The sequence below is a fragment of the Gamsiella multidivaricata genome, assembly GCF_025024155.1.
Source record: "Gamsiella multidivaricata strain RSA 2152 chromosome Unknown BC939scaffold_46, whole genome shotgun sequence".
Lineage (NCBI taxonomy): Eukaryota > Fungi > Mortierellomycota > Mortierellomycetes > Mortierellales > Mortierellaceae > Gamsiella > Gamsiella multidivaricata.
The window spans coordinates 47,892-67,999 of record NW_026251754.1 but is presented as its reverse complement, the minus strand read 5'-3'; the positions used below and the strand labels follow the sequence as shown (position 1 = coordinate 67,999).

The following is a 20,108-nucleotide window of genomic DNA, read 5'->3' as shown; positions in this document are numbered from 1 at the left end:
TGCTGCTGTTTTTTGTTGTTGTTGTGATTGGTGTTGTTGCTTTTGTTGGTATTGCTGTGCCATTGACGAATCAAATGAAAACGAACGATATATCTGTGGATCCTGCTCCAATGTGTTGTGTTTTCTCTTTGGAACCACCTTGCGGTTACTTCCATGAGTAACTCCCGTACGATTTGTTGTCGATTACTGTTCCTCCTGTGCAGCTGGTACTCCCGACTTTTTTATCCCCTCTTCGATCCTGCTTCCTCCCGATGTTGTGAATTTGGCGCCAAAAATGTGTGTTCCTGAAGCAAGAAAAAAACCTGAAGGACAAAACCAACCAAAAAAGGTCCTCACTCAATGTCTTCAGCTCCTACGACAACCTCCACCTCCGCCTTCGGCTTCGACTTTGACTTTGACCTGAAAACCACCCTGTTACCGACATCTGTCCATCCCTTGTGCTTCATCGACAACAAAGATCTCTGGCACACCTCGCTAAATAAACAAAATACAGTAGCGGAGACGCGGTAATAGTAGAAATGGTGGAATGGACAAAACAACTTTGACGTCAAAAAAAAGCAAGTTGAAATATACAAGAAGGAAAGGGAAATAAACAGAAGAGAAAAAGAGAGCAAGAGAAATGGTAGGGATCATATTGTACACCGGAGGAAGAACTATTAAAACAACACAAAGCAATCAAAAGCAAAAAAAAAAAAGAAAAAAAAAGAGATATACAAGAACAAAACTTTGCAGAGGCGGTAAAAAGATTGGCATGCGGAGTGAAGACAATACTGCTTCAAGGGCGAACAGAAGGAAATAAAGAAAAGAAACAAAAAGGAAAGAGAAAGAGAAGAAGAGAAAGCGCGTTGTCCAAATGAGAAAACAACAAGAAACGACAACCGAGGGGTATTGTAATCAAAAAGAAAAAAAAACCATTCGTTCCAGTGTTCGGTGCAACACCACCACAACACCCCATCCCGAAAAAACAAGACGCGCCCTTACTGACTTTGGATCTTCAATAAGTTCCTCAGATTCTGGCTAATCTCCAACAACTGCGGATCAGCCACCGGCGCCCCATACATCGACATCGATATTGGCATCGTCATTGGCGTATCCATCGTAAAACTCGATGTCACCATCCGCTCCGGCACACGGTGATTCATCCCCACGCTCGGATACAGCGAGCTTGTCGTCCATCCAGGCATAGAGTGATGCGCATGTGCATGAGTCATCCATCCCGTTGTCTCTGACTGCGTTCGCTGCGGACGAAATGGAAGATTTCTGCTGTTGTTGAGCTGCGGCGATGCTCCTTCACCAAAGAACGGAGCTGCCGGCATCGTCGGCATCGTCTGCACCGCCATAGATTTCTCTTCGACAGGAACCGGGACTGGAGCTGGAGCCGATGGTCGTACAAATGCAGGGATGGGGAGACTGGTCGGCGCAGGGGAGTTGTGGAATGTAGGTCCTGCATACAGAGCAGCCGCTGCGGCTGCTGCTGCTGAGGCCGAAGCTGGAGAGATGGAGTTGGCAATCTTCTTTTCAGTCATTACACGGTCTGCCAACATAATTTTATCCGCCGACACCGCCTTGGACACGTTCGGTCGGAATTGAGAATCCGCCGTCATTTCTCCTTGGGGTTGAGTATTCTGCAGTTGGTGGTGATTCTGCTGTCGCTGCGGCATGGGAGCGCTATTCACATCCACCACCAACATCCGTTTTCAATACAACAGAGTAATAAAGAAAAAAGAAACAAAATAGTGGTTGTTTTTTTTGAGTTGTTGTTAGTCATGAACACTCACTCGCTTCTTCTTCTCCTTTCGCCATGGAGCCGGCTGCGGCGAACAATTTGAAAGCCAGTTATCATTCTCAAGACTACCCGTACCCTTTGCGTTGCTGCGGTAACGCCGGAGCAGAGCTTGGTCGTTGAGGAGGGCTTGCTGACAGGAGACCATGTACCTTCCCGCCTGCACGGCCGTTCTGTCGTCCATTGCCGACCTTATTCGCTCCCTTAATTGGTCGTGGACGCGGGCTCGGGCTCGAACTCGGGCTCGACTGCAGGATCGCAAATGATTCAGAATCATCAGAGTCCGTCGACGACGAGGGGGGGCTCGAAGGGTTCAATGGAGGACTCTGCTCCAGCGACAGATTCGTCCCCGAGGAGGACGAAGATGCATCTGAATCCATTTTCGTAGCTTCAGCGGCAGGGACAGCAGTATCTTTGTCCTTGCGGCGCTGCTGGTTACGTTTGCTCCTCGAGTTATTGCCGTGGCCGTTCTGCTGTTGCTGTCCCTGAGCTTGAAGATTTTTCGCAGCATTGGGCTTTGGCTTCATGTGCCGTTCGTTGCTGTTGGTGTTGCTCTGCTGGTTCTGGTTCTTCAAGATTTGGATGGCTGAAACAGTCGAGGAGGATGCAGGGGCGACAGCGACTACGGAGACGGACACACGCTTCGATAATGTTGCATTGCTAGAGCCCTTGACGGCATTGCCAGTGAGGGAGGGAGAGCCCGGCGTTGGACGGGGTTGAGAAGGCATGGATTGATGACGAGCGTGGGTCTGCGCAGGGTTTCGGTGTTGGCGCGCACCGTTGGTGTTCATGTTATTGTTCTGGTTCTGGAGGGCCACAGCGATGCCGCTCTTCTTGGGTTGTTGGCGAGGCATGCGAGGCGTGGTAGGAGCGGGTGAGGTCGAGGCTGTTGGCATGGCTATAGATGCGGACTGAAGCATGGCTGTGTATTGTCTGAAAGGGCAAAGGGGGACGATGGGGGGGGGGGGGGGGGGAAGAGAAAGAGGAGAAAGAAGAAAGAGCCAGGAGTTGAAGAGAAAACGAATAGTACAGAAAGATGAGCCGAGAGGATCAATTGCTCTGTCGATAAATCGGAACCGGGCTGGCTTTTCTTCCTTATTTTTCTGCCTTGTTTTTACAACTGAGCAAGCAGGTAAGCACACAAGCAACCACGTAAGCAACCAGGGAAACAAGCTGCTGACCCAAGAATATACACAGAGCAGCTCTCGGTGGTCCCCAGTGGATATTCCCCCCTCCTCCGATGTATGAAAAGCGTATCCATGCTGCTGACCATGACTGCAGAAACAGCATATCTGACTAAAAAGATATATTCAAAAGGCGAGGTGCGGTGTGCCCTCAACTTCAACCGAACATAAAAGACCACTGCCTAAGCATGAATGGGAATGTAGTATGACAAATAACAACGACCATAGCTACAGCAGTACAAAAAAGACGTGCCAGCATGATCAACAAACACCTCCCGGTCCTCGCCCTCCCAAAAGCGGTTCGGTTGCTGCAAGATCACCAACCCTTCAATGATAATGCCCCTTATGGATAAGTCCTTTGAATGCAAAGTGCGCCGGTCCCAAGGGGGTGGGACACAGTGGCAGTTGGATGGTCGAGCAATTTTACCTTGTGGTAGTTCCACTTGGAGGTGTGTCTGATGGCAGTCGATACAAGTACTTTCAGTGCTGCTGCTGTCGATATCGCTGATAGGGATGCAGCTGCAATCGCAATTGAGGATTAGTGGTATCGTTGAGAGTGAAAGGAAGCGTGATAGTGAAAGTGAGGGTGAGGAAGAGGCAGCCCAATAGTGCATCAAAGCAAAATAAAAACGAAAAAAAGCGTGTTATGTGCGAGGTGTTGGTGTAGAATACGAAGCACTCCTGAATATTTTCTGCTCTGGTCACAGGTTCAAGGCTGAGAAAACGGATGGTAGCAATTGTTTTTTATGCCCTGTGGTCCTATTGTTCGTTTCCAAAAAAAAAAAAAGGAGTAACGGACGGAAGAAAGAGATGGGGGCCGAAAGGAAGGAGGGATGGAGGAGTGAGAAGTGAAGGTGGGTGAAGTAAAGGTGTGAAAAAACGAAAAAATTGAGCCGGAGTGACAGTAAAACATGCGATGAGTCCTACTTTTACATCACAACCACGTATGCAGACACTCACGTACAAATTCATGGATAGAAAGAGACAGAATAAAGCGCTGTGCAACAATGGGCAGGTAGTCTTGCAGCCTTTCTTTTCCTTTGCGACATCGACCCATGGAACCTCGCTCAGACATGCAGCAGCTCAAGGAGGATAACGCCAGTGGGAGTATTGTCCCACAAGAGCACAATGGCACTCCCTCATGCTCTGATTCTGATTCGAATGAGGCTGGACACTCAAATACCAAGATGCTGGAGGCGGAACTGAAGACAAACCTCAGGATGATTTATACCTTGGTTGGAGAGAGAGTCGATATGCAGAACAGTAAGGCATACTCAATAAACTTGGATACAGGTCATAGAGAGAAGCTCATGGACAATCCAACGTTGACCGTTCGCATCTACTCTACTATGATGATCCATAGTCGATCAGGTTCTTCAACAGCGATTGGGGACTTTGGCTACTCTGCGTGGAGATGAATCGAGTGGATCGGCCGACAGCAAAGACGGCACAAGCCAGCATGAGTCGGAAACTGCTATAGATAAAGATAGCAAGGATGTCGAACAGGATGAACTCGAGAACATGGACAACGCAAACATTCGCGCAGAATTCGTAACCCAGTCTGTGAAACTGCTCGTCAAACTCGAGGAGATCTTACTGGCTTCCATTAAGGACCGAGGTAATGTACAAGGATAATTTTATTTGCTTTGAAAAAGGAACAATCAGGGTGTGGATTAACGATGAAAATGGATCGATTAATTCACCATTAGAGCTCTACGATCCAACGAATGACAAGGAACTGCTGGGGCTTATGGACCAGCGGATGATCCATACCATGCTCGAGATCATCGTCTGCTGGGGTATTTACCCTTGTCTACTACCAGGCGTCGGTATGCCACTTAGCCGTCGCGTTCGGTCGAACATTGTCCAGAAGGAACTTTTCGCCCCAGGACCAGGATCAGCGCCCAGCGGCAGTATCAGCACTGCAATAAAGGATACCGTAGTGGATCAGATCAAACAGACAAACCTCCTATGGAGTATCATCGGACCCTTGGGAAGGATCACAGTCGCCTACACACCAAAATTAACGAGATTCACCACCTTGGGGAGTATTCTGACGAGTCGACATGTCCCCGATCTGTACGCGGCTTTACTGCAGTTAGCATACCGTCCGCTTTCGAAACCTAAGGAGGCTTCCACCAGCGCTCAACAAGCTGAAGGGCCAAACCAAGGGACATCGTCATCAAACAAACCCAGAAAGACTACACCAGGCAGTTTGTTGTCTAATAAATCAAGGCCTTCCCCAGGAGATTTGGCCACAACCCCTCTGAAGGAAACGACTCTTCAGCAACGCACGCTCGCCGAAGCAAGCGATGCCCCCGACAGATCGCTTCAACTGCAGCAAAAGGAGGAGAGCGCCAAGTTGTTTCACAATCTCTTTTGGAATACTGAAGCAGCAAAGTCTTTGGAATCTCTTACCACCCTATTGTCATCATCCTCACCCATGCATCCGACACCCGCATGGCTTAAGAGCGTTAGCGGACGATTCCTTTCGCAGATTCTTCTTCGACCCGGAGGCGTTCGAGTCGTACTCGAGTACATGCAGGGAGGCGCTGACACCGTGAAGCTGGGCCAGCTGGAGAGGGTTGCGCGGCTTGTTACTTCTGTACCGGATCAGATGTCTTCGGTTCAGGATTATTATCGCACCATCTGCCCTGAGCTGCTCGAGATTTTGGAGATGGACTTGAAACTCGTGGACCCGGATCAGGACAAGACAAAGATGACAGAGCAGCAAAGCAGGATCACACCTCCAAGTCCTCAACTTGTGCAAACAACGACCTTTGTGCTGAGCAAGCTATTGGCAAAAAGCCCAGCCATCTGTCAGGTTGAGATCGTAGCCAAGGAGGTTGGGCCGTTATGGAAGTGGGGGACTAAGGCGAATAGAAAGGCGCCTGTGGCTAAAGACACCATACCTAGGAATGGCGGTAGCCTCAAACAGCCTTCTGTAGTCGATACGACAGGCGAAGACATGGACGACGTGGCATCAGGGCTCGATCCGCTTGTAGCATCGGAGTACGAGGTGACCAAGGCCGTCATGTTCTTGCACTCCTTCCTTGTTGGAAACGAACCCTCGCCTTTACTCTTCCAGGCATTTTTGGGTCAGGCTGCGCAAGGACTGTACCAACTATACGAATTCTCGGCCCAGGTGCGCTCCGTACTTCGCGAGAAGGCTAAGGAGATCCTAGTCGTCTACTTCAGGATCCTGGACTCTGCAGATACAGTTGAAATACTCAAGGCGATTGTAATGCGGCGGCGTGTGCCAGTTCCAAATTCTAAACCATGGCAGGATCTGGTAACACACGAAGGACGGAGGATTCCAGATCTGATCGAGATGGGTGCCGTCGGCGAGAGTTATTATGCTCCTGGACCCACTGGAGGTGCCGTCTTGCGTCGGCGAAGGTAGGCAGTGTTTGTTATTTGACATTCATGAAGGTGCATTGCTTCTTGAGGAGCGATATTGATTGTTTAATTTTACAGCGTTCAGGATCGTAACGCGGCTACGCAGCTCGAGCTGGATGTGGATATGTTTATGGACTTTTTGGGCGAACTCGATACTACGGGCCGTGATGGCGAGATCCTCGGAGACCTCTATATGTACTTGCTGGACGAGTACCAGGCAGGAAAAGCCCGTGGTGGAAATGCAGTGCTGCCAAGAAGGTACGAACGTTGAACGCAAGGACGTATATGAGGTGTGCACGCACTGCATCGAGTGTTTCCTAACTATTGCTGCGGCATACGACGTATAGGATGTTGACAATGCTCCAGCTAATCCTAAGCATGACCCAAAAGCTGGGGCCAAGCATCATGACCAAGGTCACACAAATTATCGGTCTCGCAAATAATATTCTGGAGCACCAGGTCGTGATTGAGGGGACCGACGGGTCCGAAGCAGTCGCAGACGAGGACCCAGAGGAAGCAGATATGGAGATCCTAGGCCTTGTCCTTACTCTGCTTTCGGCGATTCTGACAGGTAAGCTCCATTCTGTCTTTGACGACTGGATGTTACGCCGGGAAATACAATATGTTTTAACAAGTTCATCTTCTAACTTTTTTTGCCCTTCCTCATCAGAAAACGAGCATTTGTCGCAGCAGGATCGCCATCTTTTGTCGCTCACGCTGATCCACCTCAAGCAACTCGTTAACCACCCACTGATCGAGATTCGGCGAGTCGCTCACGATCTTCAGACACTGATACCCACCCGTCTCAGCGACTCTTCCTCCACTAACGCCAATGCCCCGCAAAAGACCGAGATGGAGGTGGAGATGGAAAAATATGCCTCTGCATTGGCAGCCCTCCAAGACAGCTTGCTCCCCGTTCGTGCCCATGGACTCCATATCTTGCGGGAGATGATCCTTTCAAAGTCAATTGTGCTGACTCGATCCAGTGGCGGCGCTGGAGCCGAGAGAGAACTGGATCATGCGTTAGATATCTTTGTACAGCATGTGCAGGAACCTGATTCGTTCATCTATCTGAATGCTGTCAAGGGACTCGCAGCGCTGACGGACGCACATGGGCCGGAGATCTTGCGGAAGCTGATGAGAATCTATGCGAATGAGGACGGCAGGCAGACATTGGATACGCGACTCAGGATCGGAGAAGCTCTTGTGCAGACTGTGCAGCGATGTGGTGAGGCTTTAGGTGGCTACTTGGACGCGCTGTTGCCGGGACTTTACAAGGTCATGAACACGGCAGTCGATAAGAAGATTATGGAAGCGAGGGAAGAGGAGAGGAAGGACTTGATTGAGAAGGTGAAATTAGAAAGGGCTTCGGAGGCGCTGTTGACACCGGAGGAGAGGCAGCGCAAGTGGAGAGCGGAACGAGAACGCAGGAAAGCGAGCAATCAAGGAGTCGGTCAAGAGAATAAGGAGGAAGAAGAGGGTGAGGATCAGATTGTGGACGAGGTATCATTATTGCGGTCGAGTGCGCTGACGATTCTGGCGACTGCAGCTGAGAACTGTCCGACGGGGTTGTTGCCCGAGATGCGGTACCTCGTGGACTGGGTACTGTCGATTCTAGACCTCGACCGGCAGACGGAGGTGCGTAGAGCCGCAACATTAGTGATGGTGTTGCTGTTCAGAGCGCTCGGAGGGAACTCACTGTACAAGATCGAGGGTGATCAATTGAAGAGGGTATATCGGACACTGCGATATGTGGAGCAGGTAGATGAGGATCCGCTGTGTCGGGCACAGGCGCGTGCTGGGATTGCAGACCTGGATGCGATTGTGAGGATGGAGATGAGTGCCGAGGGAAACCATGGTAGATCGCGAGGAGTGGGAGTCGGATCGTTGGCAGGAATTGGTACCACGGAAGTCCGCTACAAGTAGATTCCATAGCCGGACTGCCTCGTTGTATCCTACATATTGTTTATGGGCCGACTCTGTCGCACATCCATAGCTATTACTGCCTGCGAGCCTGGAAGTCCTAGCCGATTCTAATCGGGCTCCTTCGAAAATCCAGGCCGCCTCAGTTTTTATGAAGCGTTGCGAGAAAGGAGGTCGAGGATTATCGTCATGGCTAGTGATAATTTAGAAACAGAACGAATCCACTTAAAAAAAGAAGAAAAAAGGGCGAACAGTAAGTTCTTCTTTCTTCATTCTCCAGACAACGCTTCATGTTGTTTCTATCTGTGAGCTTGAAGGACAGCCACAAAAGGTATTGATGTATGCGCGAGTCTGAGCTGCCGTTTACAAACTCTACTGTGCTTGATTGTAATGATTTTTTTTATATCTTCATGCTCGGTCGGCTCTTACCAGAGGTTATTCAACAACCAAGAGCAAACACTGGCGATAACAATGGTTTTTTTTTTTTTTACCATCATCATCATCCTCATTACCAACAGCGCCGCCTCCTGCAAAGGACAGACGCCGTGTTTACGAAGAAATGCCTGAGAATAACTACGATATGCCCGAGGCTAAGGACGACAGACATGCCGCTCATTCAAGACCTACTCGGCCATTTAATGCGCGCAAATCAAATCAAACGTCTACGAATATCGGAAACAATTGCTGGGGGATTGGCTAACCAAGATGTGCTTGGATGAGCAGCATCAGAAGCATCCGCTAGTGGTCGAGCTTCAAGCGTCATTCAGTAGCGCAAGGCTTGATCCATGGAGATCAAGACATCAAGGTATAGGAACCCCCCCCCCCTTCCCCTACTTTTTTTTTGGATCTAAGTTATTGCTAAGCGCTCAAGTCCAACTAGTTTGTCGAACGCCTTTTAGCAAAAAAAAAGTCCCTGATTATCCATCATCGGTACTTGTCTCTTTCAGTCCCATGTAGATATGTAGATATCATCGTGCTCATTATATTCAAATAGAGAGTCTTTCCTAGCTCCACATCACTATCATTGGAGCATTAGACCTAGCTGAACTGTGCCATGGCCTGCTTGAACCCTTTGATCCTGTTGCATTGCTCCTTCACGTTGTCTGCTTTTGGCGTGTTCCACTGCTGGGCCAGGACAAAGTCCCGCGAGTACCGTAAGCAGGCCTCCTCCTGGAAGTTCTGGTACAGCTTGCGGTTGTACTTGCGCTCCTGTTTCCTGGTCTCTTCCTTGTATGGGTGCGACTGGTGGATCAAAAAGTCGTGAGGGAGCACGTAGTAGTCGATCCCGGAAATGTAAATCTCGAACAGGCAGGCCTAGAAATGGAATCGGCAAAAAATCAAGAAGGGATTTGGTCCGTCCCCCTGTTAGAGATACATTCCAGAGAGTGTATCGTAAACATGACAAGCACCAGATGGAGTGAAACTTACGGCCTTGTTGGCCCCATAGCCCACGAATCGCTCGTCGCACCACGGCGTCCCTTCCTTCTTCAGGATCACATAAGGCTCGTACGAGTGCTGGTACGTCGTGACCTTGTACGCTGACTCGGTCTTGTACCAGCGCTCATAGTCCGTCGCATTGTGTCCCCTGGCGAAGAAATCGTGGAAGACCGCCAGCTTGTTGTCCCGTACCAGCTGGATTGCCGCTGCTTTATCCTTGGGGAAGGTCCTCGAGTCGACACCGTCTTCTTGTTTTCTATATTCGAAAGCGGGCAAAAGAACCGCTTTCCCTTCTCTCATAAGCCGGCGTGCTTCCGGGTCAAGGGACAGGTGGTGCTGCAGGTTTGTGCAGATGTGAAAATCGACTATCAGGAGTAGCGGACAAAAAATGGGATGGGAGGTTTCAGTCAACACACGCTCGGGTAAGCAGAATCCACATGGGGGGTGCAAGGTCGCATGCAGTAGACTTGGTCTCCTTACCATCAAGCATCATAAAGTAGTTGGTCCGAGCAAAGAACCTGGCCACATTGCGCCACATGTTGAACTGCCGATCAAACTTGTCGACAATGACATGCACATCCACAAACTCCCTCATAGACGGGTTCGAACTGTACATGTCATGCAGCCTCGACAGGTTCTCGTCCCGGTTCTCGTCGTCGTTGATGTGAATGCTGACAGAGATGGGTCCCTGGTAGTTGGTGACGAGTTTGCTGAAGACTGGATATCGGTCGTAGGTGATCAGGGTCGTGATGGTGACCGCCTCCGGATCGAATCTCCGCTCTGCTTTGAAGTAGTAAGGCAGCACTTTGGAGGGCTGCATCGTGTTGGCGAATATCTTGTGGATCACTGCGTCTTCCTCAATCTCATGGCGGGGGCTGTCTTCCGGCGCTACAATGCAGTGCAAGGACGATGCTGGTCAATAGCAGCCAATACAGCAGCCAGTAAAATGGTCGACATAACAAATAACATGACTAGTCCTGCAGATCAATAGTTCGCACTAGTTACTTTTCCAGCTCATCCTCTGCTTTGAGTAGACGGTGCTTTCCAGATCAAAGACTGCCTGGCCTGGCTCATCCCATGTTCCTGGAGTGACGTTGTAGATGGGCTGCGAGTCCTGGTATCGACTGAATTGGGTATGTAGCGTGAAGATGACGGACCCTGCGAGGTATGCCAGCACACCGTATCGCAGCAGCTTGACTGCAGGCTGAGGTATTAGTCCCATTTGGCTGTATCGTGTCCTTTTCCTGTCCAAGAAGGGCGATAGATGATGACGATGAAGAAGTGGAAAAGGATGAGGAAGGAGGGAGGAAGATGGAGAGGAAGGCGATGAGGAAGAATGAATGAGACCCAGATGCGACCCAGATGCGACCCAGATGCGAGTGCGGTAGTGCTGTACCCTAAAATAGGACAGTGGGCGCTGAAGGTGAGAGCAATAAAAGGAGCAACATGGTTGTGCCTGACTCTTTGGCTTTGCCCAATTGACCCCAGTTGACTATTCCACTCCTGCCCAATCAATTCGCACTGCATGCATTAAGCCGTATAGTCACGGTTTGTTTACCACTTATTACAGTATTTGCTGGACCTTGTGCCTAAGTAGTACTACCAAAAGGCTACGATCCGCTTTTACCACCATGACCAGCGCAGGCCAGAAAACGCGACCAACGGTCCTTTGTGGGCTCCGAGTCTGCCCTTGGCCAAAGTAGCCCAAGAGTGCGCCAGGGTTCTGCTCGTTATGACCCTGTTCAAAACGTATCCTTCTTTTTTTGCGCGATTATTAAGCAATATCAAGACATGAGAGAGGCAAAATCATGGCCTTTATTGTTCATTACTATCATACAATTTGCCAGATGTTCAAAGGTTTCCAGACTCCTTGGCGAGCGAGTGAAAGATCGAGGTTGGGTCTGCCAACAGCTTTGCAGGCGACTCAAACTCCTTCATCTCACCGTTATCAAGCACCAAGATCTGATCACTGTCCATGATCGTGTTGATCCTATGCGCAATCGTCAACACCGTGCAGCCCTAGAACTCGCGTCGGAGCGCTTGCTGGATCGCATTGTCCGTCTCGATATCGATCGCAGCTGTGACCTCATCCAAGCAAAGCACGCGCGTATTCTTGGCGAGCATCGCTCGTGCAAGAGACATCAGCTGGTGTTGACCCAGAGACATGCTCTCACCCCCGTTCTCGATCGTGGCCGAAAGACCCTCGGAAAGAGAGGAGACCTAGGACTTTAGCGAAGCAGATTCCAAAGCAGCCCAGAGTTCAGTGTCGTTATGACGCCCAAATGGGTCCAAGTTCGAGCGGATAGAGTCTCCAAAGAGGAAAGGGTCCTGTGAGATGTCGACGCCATCGATGGAGATGGAGCCTCCAGCGGCCTCTATGATTTGGAAGAACCTCAGGGCCAACAAACCCTAGGGAATACACATGTTAGCCACAGACACCGGTCAAGTAATGCCATACGCGTGATCGTAAGGGTGGCATGCTACCCCCAGTTTCCAGGGGACTATCCTGTCAACTCGCCCATCACAACGGACTCTTTTTTTATGTCGCGTCTTGAGCCTTTCGTGTTCGCTTCTAATGCATGGCAAGCTGCGGATATTACCCTGGAGACACTGCGGATTGCGGATCTCGCCTGGGAAATACTGCGAAGATTCGCTTAGTTGGTCCCGCAACACCAGACATCTTCAAGTGCGAGTTCCTTCCTCAATCTCATCTGCTTAACTGGGCATATAAAAACCCATCCTTGGCTCTCCGATTATTTCATGATCGCAATAACATACTTTCTCTTCTTCTTTTCATGAGGGCTTATATTGCTGATTCTCGGTTTAGTGAAGGTACGAGGCGGAGAGTTCCCAGGCCTAGGGCATTGACCGGCAATCATAAAGGCTACCGCAGTGGCAACACAGACCGTTAGACAAAGATTAAGTCAAACCACAACAACATTCAGGACAGGAACAAGTCAAATCACCACCTAGGAGACAGCGCTGGATCCGCCTTAAATCTTGGCGCAGTTGCAAATATGCAACATGTAGAGCCGATTACCTAACCTATGAATACATCGCCTGTGGCATAGACGTTACAGTGGAGCTCATAATTCATAACAGATGAGAACCGCCACAGGAGGAAAGTTCCAGGACACGAGTTGTCAGTCAAGACATCACCGACATCCGTTCCAGCATAGACATAAGTAGACCGTCTGAAATATACCATCGATCATTGACCTTCCAAAGGTACTATATTATTTTGCACATTTCTTGGAGAGCACTATGCTACTTCATTTGCTGGCATGCATTCCTGCATACGTTGCACGTGGCAAAAATGCTTAGCCGGCGACTGCTTTTTGAGCGAACATTGAAACCTTCCACTCCTTGACCGCCATCAATATCACAATCCCAAATGTCGTCGCTAACAACGTCTTCTTGATAGCCTCCCACTCTGCACTGGCTTCACTGCTCCCCTCTCTAATACCGAGTAATTCATGAAGTATTCCGAGGAGAACGATCGCATTCTGCACAGTCTTGAGGGCGATGACGCCAAGTTCTAGTACGCTATGGACCATGCGGACTTCATTCATGTACCCGGTGAATACGTCAAGGAAGTCAAAGGACTTTGAGTTACAAAACTGTGATCGCTTCCACTAACTTGGTGCCTTCATTCTGAACCTCCTATTGAATAAAATGAAAAAAAAGCGGCGAAACGACTTCTGCTGTTACAAACTTAGTATTTGGGCCTGTTTGAGCAGGCAATGGCCCGAAGCTATCATCCGTTGGATTATGGCTGAACGCCTCAAAGTCAGAATCCGTGCTAGAACGCGACGATTATCGCCTTTTCCGATCTCTAGCTGAATACGAATAGAGACCCTCGGGTCCTGAATCATACTATGTGGGGTCATCTTGTGGAGCGGAAAGGCTTCATGAGGCGCCTGCTAATGTTAATTTCAAATATTGGAAGAGATAAATCCATAGCAGATGACTTTTATTGAACGGGGTATTGTAAGCAGTAGAATAGCCTTGTTGCTATGATCTGCTGAGATTAAGCCCATTGTTCTATAGATTTGTTCGAAAGAACAACATCTCTTATCTTCTTTTCTCTTTCACCTAAAGATAGGGGTTAAGGGGCGCTTATTTTGGCAGGGCGGCACCGCATGCATGAGTGGGACGTACTTTTGCTTCGCCAATTCTTGTACGACATTGACGCTCCTCCCTTGCAACTGTCAGCCTATGGGCTTCATCTTTTTCTTGCACCCTATCTTTGAACCTGTATTTTGCAAGGATTTTCTTACAATAAGAGTAGATTTCATGCGTCCTTTGTTTATAGCGACAGAGGGCGTAGGCGAGGGCGAGGATGACGCCAATGATCCGACAGAGACAAGTATAAAAGTTAACGTCTCTGTACCCAGCACCCACCATCCACCAAATTGCCACTACCATGACAAAACATCTATACCAACTATTCCGTCAGGCTGAAATCATTCGAGCCGTTCCTGTTAGACCAGCTATTTCCCCTGAATCCAACGGCACCTCGTCGAGCTTTGTGAGTTTGGAGGACATCCAAGACGATTTTAAGGATGCACAGCAATTCGAATTGGATGGTCTTCCCATCTCATTCCTGCCAGACCTTGATGGTGCAAGGTATACATTAATCACATGGTCGTTTCAATTGACCTGACAAAGTGAGAGGACTGGATTTTAATATCTTCTTTGCTCTATTAGAAATCGATCTCCATGCATCGCATTTTATCCTGACAAGATCCTAGACGTCATTACAGAGGAATCTCAGTCCAGCAACAACAGCGCCGTTGTCCATTGCTCAACACTAGCAAAAGTGGGTGTTCAGACCTCTCGAGACCTTCTTTTATCAAGCTTGGGTCAGTCTTTCATTTCGACTTTCGCTCGCGATGTCGAACAAACCCGGATCGTCGACTCCAAAAACAAAGACCTACAACAGATTCTGGGTTTGCTGCTGGAGGCTAAAGAGAATGACGACAAGATGCTAGCTCTGCAGCTAGAGGTGAAGCAGAAGGGCGACATGATTCTGGCTCTGCAGCTAGAGGCGAAGCAGAAGGGCGACATGATGCTGACTCTGCAGCTTGAGGCTAAAGAGAAGGACAACAAGATGCTCCAGATGCAAGAGCAGGCGCTCGGTCGACTCGCACTCATTCATAGACGAGCTGCGGCGCTTCTTACAGTGATATACGAGCTGCACGAGTATCCGATTCCACGACTATTCATCGTCCTACCCAAGAAGACCTCCAAGTTGAACCCCACCAACATTATCAACCACCAGTTCCGACTTTATTTTCTTTGTGAATGTGGCGAGCACACCAAAATACTCAATGGCGAGAATACCATGATTTCACACCACATTCACCCTGCCAAACATGATGGATACGACATTCGGAGATCCAAAGAGTTTTTTCAAAAGTACGGCGGGTACATGCTGACTTTGCTAGAGATGATTAAGTACGGTGCCACGATTGCAGGCTTTGTCGTTCCCGCTCTGGCTGCGGTCAGCGTACCTGGAGCTATTGATATGTTCAAAGACTCACTGAACACCATCTCACAGTCAGATGTCGACCAATCTATCGAGTATCTGCAAGGACTTACGGACAACAATTCAAAAGGTCAGGACTCGGCCAAGGACCTTGACGCTGATTTGTTCTCTGGACCGGACGCTTTGGAGGGTGCCGACCTTCGCCAGTTGGAAGTGTTTATCAAGGGCAAGGACCAGCATCGAGTACTAGGAGACCTCTACCGAATTGTTACCCAGGAGGGCCTTGTCAAATGGGTTTGTCTCGACCATTTTCGTTTGACATACAAAGAAAAGGAGCAACAGGTGTTTACCGACGCAGTCCAGCTGAATGGTGGCTTTTATGAACCACAACTCGGTCAAGTAGTGGTTCGCCTTGGATCCATAATAAGAGCTGCAGAATTCTCCGACGCCCTATCCAAAGCTCGGCGTGTGGATGACCTGGATATCACATTCGACTGGGAGTGCAGCAGGAGTGATCTCGGCATGCTAGAGGATGCACTCAAGAAATCAGGGGTATCGATTCTCCGACTTGATCTCCAAAATTTACGACCTAGCCTCGGCAGCAAACTATGGTCGACATCCGCACGATACGGAGCACTTTTTCGCATCATTGAACGCATCATGGAGCTTCCTAATATGAGAATGATTCATATTGTCCTTCCTAAGGTTTTCCTCAAGCTTTCCAGTCTTCCGCCAAAAAGACCGTCCCATCCTCATAAGTTATCCTTCGAAATGGTGCCTGGATCGATCGGACCAAAGGAATTTGGACTATTAGCAGAGATGCTCAAGACCAATTCTACTCTGACCACCTTGGACTTATCGGACAACTCGATCGTGCACAAAGGAGCTAAGACGCTGTTTGAGGCACTCACGACCAACTCGACTCAGACGACTTTGAACATCTTGGGTGCCTGGATCAAGGACAACGGAACTCAGGTGCTTTCGGAAGCACTCAAGACAAACTCAAACGGCAATAACGGAGCTCAGGCGCTCTCTAAGGCACTCGAGACCAACTCGACTCTGACCACTTTGAAATTACGGTGCAACTTAATTGGCGACATCGGAGCCCTAGCGCTGTCTAAGGCACTCAAGGCCAACAAGACTCTGACCACTTTGGACTTGTGGGGCAACTTGATCGGCGACATCGGAGCTCAGGCACTGTCTGAGGCACTCAGGATAAACTCGACTCTGGTCACTTTGGACTTGAAGCGCAACGCAATTGGGCTCAGCGGAGCTCAGGCGCTGTTTGAGGCACTCAAGACCAAATCGACTCTGATCACTTTGGACTTTTTGGGTGACTGGATCAGGGACAGCGGAACTCAGGCGTTATCTGAGGCACTGAAGACCAACTCGATCGGGAACGATGGAGCTCGGGCACTCTCTAAGGCACTCGAGACCAACTCGACTCTGACCACTTTGAAATTACGGTGCAACTTAATTGGCGACATCGGAGCCCTAGCGCTGTCTAAGGCACTCAAGGCCAACAAGACTCTGACCACTTTGGACTTGTGGGGCAACTTGATCGGCGACATCGGAGCTCAGGCGCTGTCTGAGGCACTCAGGATAAACTCGACTCTGGTCACTTTGGACTTGAAGCGCAACGCAATTGGGATCAACGGAGCTCAAGCGGTGTTCGAGGCCCTCAAGGCCAACTTTACACTGACCACTTTGGACATTTTGGGTGACTGGATCAAGGACAGCGGAACTCAGTCGCTTTCGGAGGCACTCAAGACAAACTCAATTGGGAACAACGGAGCTAAGGCGCTGTCTGAGGCACTCAAGACCAACTCGACTCTGATCACTTTGGACTTGAAACACAACTCGATCAAGGGCAACGGGACTCAGGCGCTGTCTGAAGCACTCAAGGCCAACAAGACTCTGACCACTTTGGACTTGTCAGAAAACTCGATTGGGGTCAAGGGAGCTCAGGCGCTGTCTGAGGCACTCAAGGCCAACAAGACTCTGACCACCTTGAAATTACGGTGCAATTCGATCGGGAACAATAGAGTTCAGGCATTGTCTGAGGCACTCAAGGTTAACTCGACTCTGACCACGTTGGACTTATCGGACAACTCGATCGGGGACAAAGGAGCAAAGGCACTGTCTGAGGCACTCAAGCCCAACTCCACTTTGACCACTTTGGACTTGTGGGGCAACTTGATCGGCGACATCGGAGCTCAGGTGCTGTCTGAGGCACTCAAGATCAACTCCACTTTGATCACCTTAGACTTGTGGGGCAACTCAATCGGGGACAACGGAGCTCAGGTGCTGTCTGAGGCACTCAAGACCAACTCTACTCTTACCACCTTACACTTGGACGGCAACTCGATCGAGGGCAACGGCGCCCAGGCGTTGTCCGAAGCACTCAAGGCTAACAAGGCTCTAACCACTTTGGACTTGTCAGAAAACTTGATTGGGGTCAAGGGAGCTCAGGCGCTGTCTGAGGCACTCAAGGCCAACAAGACTCTGACCACTTTGAATTTAAGGCGCAACTTGATTGGGATCAATGGAGCTCAGGCGCTGTCTGGGCCACTCAAGGTTAACTTGACTCTGACCACGTTGGACTTATCGGGCAACTCGATCGGGGACAAAGGAGCAAAGGCACTGTCTGAGGCACTCAAGGCCAACAAGACTCTTACAACTTTGAACTTGGAGTACAACTCGATCGGGGACAACGGAGCTCAGGCGCTGTCTGAGGCACTCAAGACCAACTCGACTCTTACAACTTTAAACATGGACTGTAACTCGATCGGGAAGAGCTTAACGGAGGCGCTGTATGAGGCACTCAAGACTTACTCGGATCTGTCCTCTTTCGACTTGACGCGCAACATCATCAAGGATAACGGAGCTAAGGCGCTATCGGAGGGACTCGAGGCCAATTCGACTCTGACCACTTTGGACATTTTAGGTGACAAGATCAGGAACTCCGGAACTCATGCGCTGGCTGAGGCACTCAAGACCAACTCGACTCTGAGCACTTTGGAATTGACGTTCAACAGAATCGAAGACAACGGAGCTAAGATGTTGTCTGAGGCACTCAAGACCAACTCGACTCTGATTACTTTGGACTTGATGGCCAACTCGATCACGGGCAATGGAGCTCAGGCGCTGTCAGAGGCACTTGAGTCCAACTCGACTTTGACCACTTTGAGCTTAAGGTTCAACTTGATCAGGGACAACGGAGCTCAGGCGCTATCTGAGATGCTCAGCATTAACTCGACTCTGACCACTTTACACTTGTGGCACAACTCGATCGGGGACAACGGAGCTAAGGCACTGTCTAAGGCACTCAAGGCCAACAAGACTCTGACCACTTTGGAATTAATGCGCAACTCGATCGGAGATAATGGAGCTCAGGAGCTTTCTAAGGCACTCAAGACCAACTCGACTTTGACCACTTTGAACTTGTGGCATAACTCGATCGGGGACAATGGAGCTCAGGCGCTGTCTGAGGCGCTTAAGATTAACTCGACTCTGACCACTTTGGACTTGTGGGGCAACTCGATTGGGGACAACGGAGCTCAGGACCTGTTTGAGGCACTCAAGACAAACTCGACTCTGACCACTTTACACTTGAAGCACAACCCGATTGGAGAGAATGGAGTGCAACATTTTAGGTTCCGTCACACCAAATTCTATAACGTAGCAGCATGCAATTGCCATGGCTCTTACCTCTAATGACTGTATATAGCGTACACTGAGTCCATTGTCTTCAGCTGGCCGCTTATCGTGTCGTCTTCTATCATCGATCGAACAAAGAATTACGAAGCAGAGATCTCGGTTACAAACCAAAAGCAGAGCCACCGTAACAAGGCGCCCTATTCTTGCATTATCTTGCCTCTCTCTTACTCTTGGCTCCTTTCGTTGTCTCCAGCTATTGCATGGAGCTTAGATGCAGTCTCTAGTGTCCATATCGCGTCCACGGACCTTTTGATTTTTGTCACTATGCTCAAACAACAACAAACAAACCGATCATTTGATTTGCCACCACCCGCGAGTGACAACAATAGTCAATTTCATTAGACATCTACAGTATATAGTGGCTAATTAGCCATTTAAGCGCTTCTGTTGCATTAACGGACGAAAATAGATGGACATAGCGTGCGAAAAATATTGAATGGCCGGGTAGGTTATAGCACCCAAAGCTATCATCCGTTGGATTATGGCTGAACGCCTCAAAGTCAGAATCCGTGCTAGAACGCGACGATTATCGCCTTTTCCGATCTCTAGCTGAATACGAATAGAGACCCTCGGGTCCTGAATCATACTATGTGGGGTCATCTTGTGGAGCGGAAAGGCTTCATGAGGCGCCTGCTAATGTTAATTTCAAATATTGGAAGAGATAAATCCATAGCAGATGACTTTTATTGAACGGGGTATTGTAAGCAGTAGAATAGCCTTGTTGCTATGATCTGCTGAGATTAAGCCCATTGTTTTATAGACTATTCCTGTCGTGAACTTACGCTTATTCAAATTCAAGATGACTTTTCTAAGCTTGGCGGGACAGAACAAGGGAAGGTGATATGTGGTTCAGAAAGCAAGGTCAGAGAAAGCGTAGGATATATTCGAGTTGCTAGATGAGGAACAAATAGGTAAAGAACTGCGTAACGGTCGCACGCATTGCCAAGAGTCGACCGATCATGTCGTGGTACGCGACAATTCCCTTTGACTTTAGCCAACCAGGAACTAATAGAAATAATCCCAATTTCCTGTCCCAGGAACATAAACGACCATTGCCTTCCATGTTACAAGGTTGTCCGTATTTCCTGTTCCGTTCATCCGAATCCACAGTAGAGTTATTTCTCGTAATTGATTCAGGTACCATTCGTAAAAGGGCATTAAGCGAAATGAA

General features: G+C 49.2%; 7 protein-coding genes across 7 annotated transcripts; 2 read left to right on the top strand and 5 right to left on the bottom strand.

The window, feature by feature from the left end:
* Positions 1-332: 332 nt before the first annotated feature.
* On the bottom strand, positions 333-2,703 carry BC939DRAFT_504491 (uncharacterized protein; the record flags this gene model as incomplete). Its single annotated transcript, XM_051560536.1, has 3 exons — positions 333-474; positions 982-1,668; positions 1,862-2,703. 3 exons carry the CDS (start codon positions 2,701-2,703, stop codon positions 333-335), a joined length of 1,671 nt encoding a protein of 556 aa, XP_051410664.1.
* Positions 2,704-2,977: 274 nt separating this feature from the next.
* On the bottom strand, positions 2,978-3,826 carry BC939DRAFT_455999 (uncharacterized protein). The gene has a single exon (XM_051556275.1). It carries the CDS (start codon positions 3,579-3,581, stop codon positions 3,150-3,152), a length of 432 nt encoding a protein of 143 aa, XP_051410663.1. The 5' UTR covers positions 3,582-3,826; the 3' UTR covers positions 2,978-3,149.
* Positions 3,827-3,945: 119 nt separating this feature from the next.
* Positions 3,946-8,723, top strand: BC939DRAFT_455998 (uncharacterized protein). Its single transcript, XM_051556274.1, has 6 exons — positions 3,946-4,230; positions 4,331-4,585; positions 4,677-6,366; positions 6,445-6,624; positions 6,714-6,937; positions 7,037-8,723. Exons 1-6 carry the CDS (start codon positions 4,023-4,025, stop codon positions 8,290-8,292), a joined length of 3,813 nt encoding a protein of 1,270 aa, XP_051410662.1. The 5' UTR covers positions 3,946-4,022; the 3' UTR covers positions 8,293-8,723.
* A 461-nt stretch (positions 8,724-9,184) lies between these two features.
* BC939DRAFT_455994 (glycosyl-transferase for dystroglycan-domain-containing protein) lies at positions 9,185-11,092 on the bottom strand. Its single transcript, XM_051556273.1, has 4 exons — positions 10,732-11,092; positions 10,207-10,614; positions 9,718-10,091; positions 9,185-9,603 (listed from the first exon to the last, which is right to left on the bottom strand). The coding sequence occupies exons 1-4, from the start codon at positions 10,946-10,948 to the stop codon at positions 9,328-9,330; spliced, it is 1,275 nt and encodes a 424-aa protein (XP_051410661.1). The 5' UTR covers positions 10,949-11,092; the 3' UTR covers positions 9,185-9,327.
* A 485-nt stretch (positions 11,093-11,577) lies between these two features.
* Positions 11,578-11,892, bottom strand: BC939DRAFT_504488 (P-loop containing nucleoside triphosphate hydrolase protein; the record flags this gene model as incomplete). The annotated part of the gene is made up of 2 exons (XM_051560535.1): positions 11,578-11,716; positions 11,753-11,892. 2 exons carry the CDS (start codon positions 11,890-11,892, stop codon positions 11,578-11,580), a joined length of 279 nt encoding a protein of 92 aa, XP_051410660.1.
* Positions 11,893-11,946: 54 nt separating this feature from the next.
* On the bottom strand, positions 11,947-13,329 carry BC939DRAFT_530119 (uncharacterized protein; the record flags this gene model as incomplete). The annotated part of the gene is made up of 2 exons (XM_051561551.1): positions 13,083-13,329; positions 11,947-12,135 (listed from the first exon to the last, which is right to left on the bottom strand). Exons 1-2 carry the CDS (start codon positions 13,296-13,298, stop codon positions 11,947-11,949), a joined length of 405 nt encoding a protein of 134 aa, XP_051410659.1. The 5' UTR covers positions 13,299-13,329.
* An 823-nt stretch (positions 13,330-14,152) lies between these two features.
* On the top strand, positions 14,153-18,934 carry BC939DRAFT_504486 (uncharacterized protein; the record flags this gene model as incomplete). Its single annotated transcript, XM_051560534.1, has 2 exons — positions 14,153-14,355; positions 14,437-18,934. 2 exons carry the CDS (start codon positions 14,153-14,155, stop codon positions 18,932-18,934), a joined length of 4,701 nt encoding a protein of 1,566 aa, XP_051410658.1.
* Positions 18,935-20,108: the final 1,174 nt, after the last annotated feature.

What these genes read in the sequence shown, in the direction of transcription:
- BC939DRAFT_455994 (XM_051556273.1), bottom strand. Translation starts at nt 10,948, where the DNA reads ATGGGACTAATACCTCAGCCTGCAGTCAAGCTGCTGCGATACGGTGTG. An exon ending in GCAGAGGATGAGCTGGAAAA is followed by an intron (nt 10,615 to 10,731) that starts GTAACTAGTGCG and finishes ACTGCATTGTAG; the next exon opens with CGCCGGAAGACAGCCCCCGC. An exon ending in GCTATGGGGCCAACAAGGCC is followed by an intron (nt 9,604 to 9,717) that starts GTAAGTTTCACT and finishes TTCCATTTCTAG; the next exon opens with GCCTGCCTGTTCGAGATTTA.
- BC939DRAFT_455999 (XM_051556275.1), bottom strand. Translation starts at nt 3,581, where the DNA reads ATGCACTATTGGGCTGCCTCTTCCTCACCCTCACTTTCACTATCACGC.
- BC939DRAFT_455998 (XM_051556274.1), top strand. Translation starts at nt 4,023, where the DNA reads ATGGAACCTCGCTCAGACATGCAGCAGCTCAAGGAGGATAACGCCAGT. An exon ending in GAGAGTCGATATGCAGAACA is followed by an intron (nt 4,231 to 4,330) that starts GTAAGGCATACT and finishes GATGATCCATAG; the next exon opens with TCGATCAGGTTCTTCAACAG. An exon ending in GCTTTCGGCGATTCTGACAG is followed by an intron (nt 6,938 to 7,036) that starts GTAAGCTCCATT and finishes CTTCCTCATCAG; the next exon opens with AAAACGAGCATTTGTCGCAG.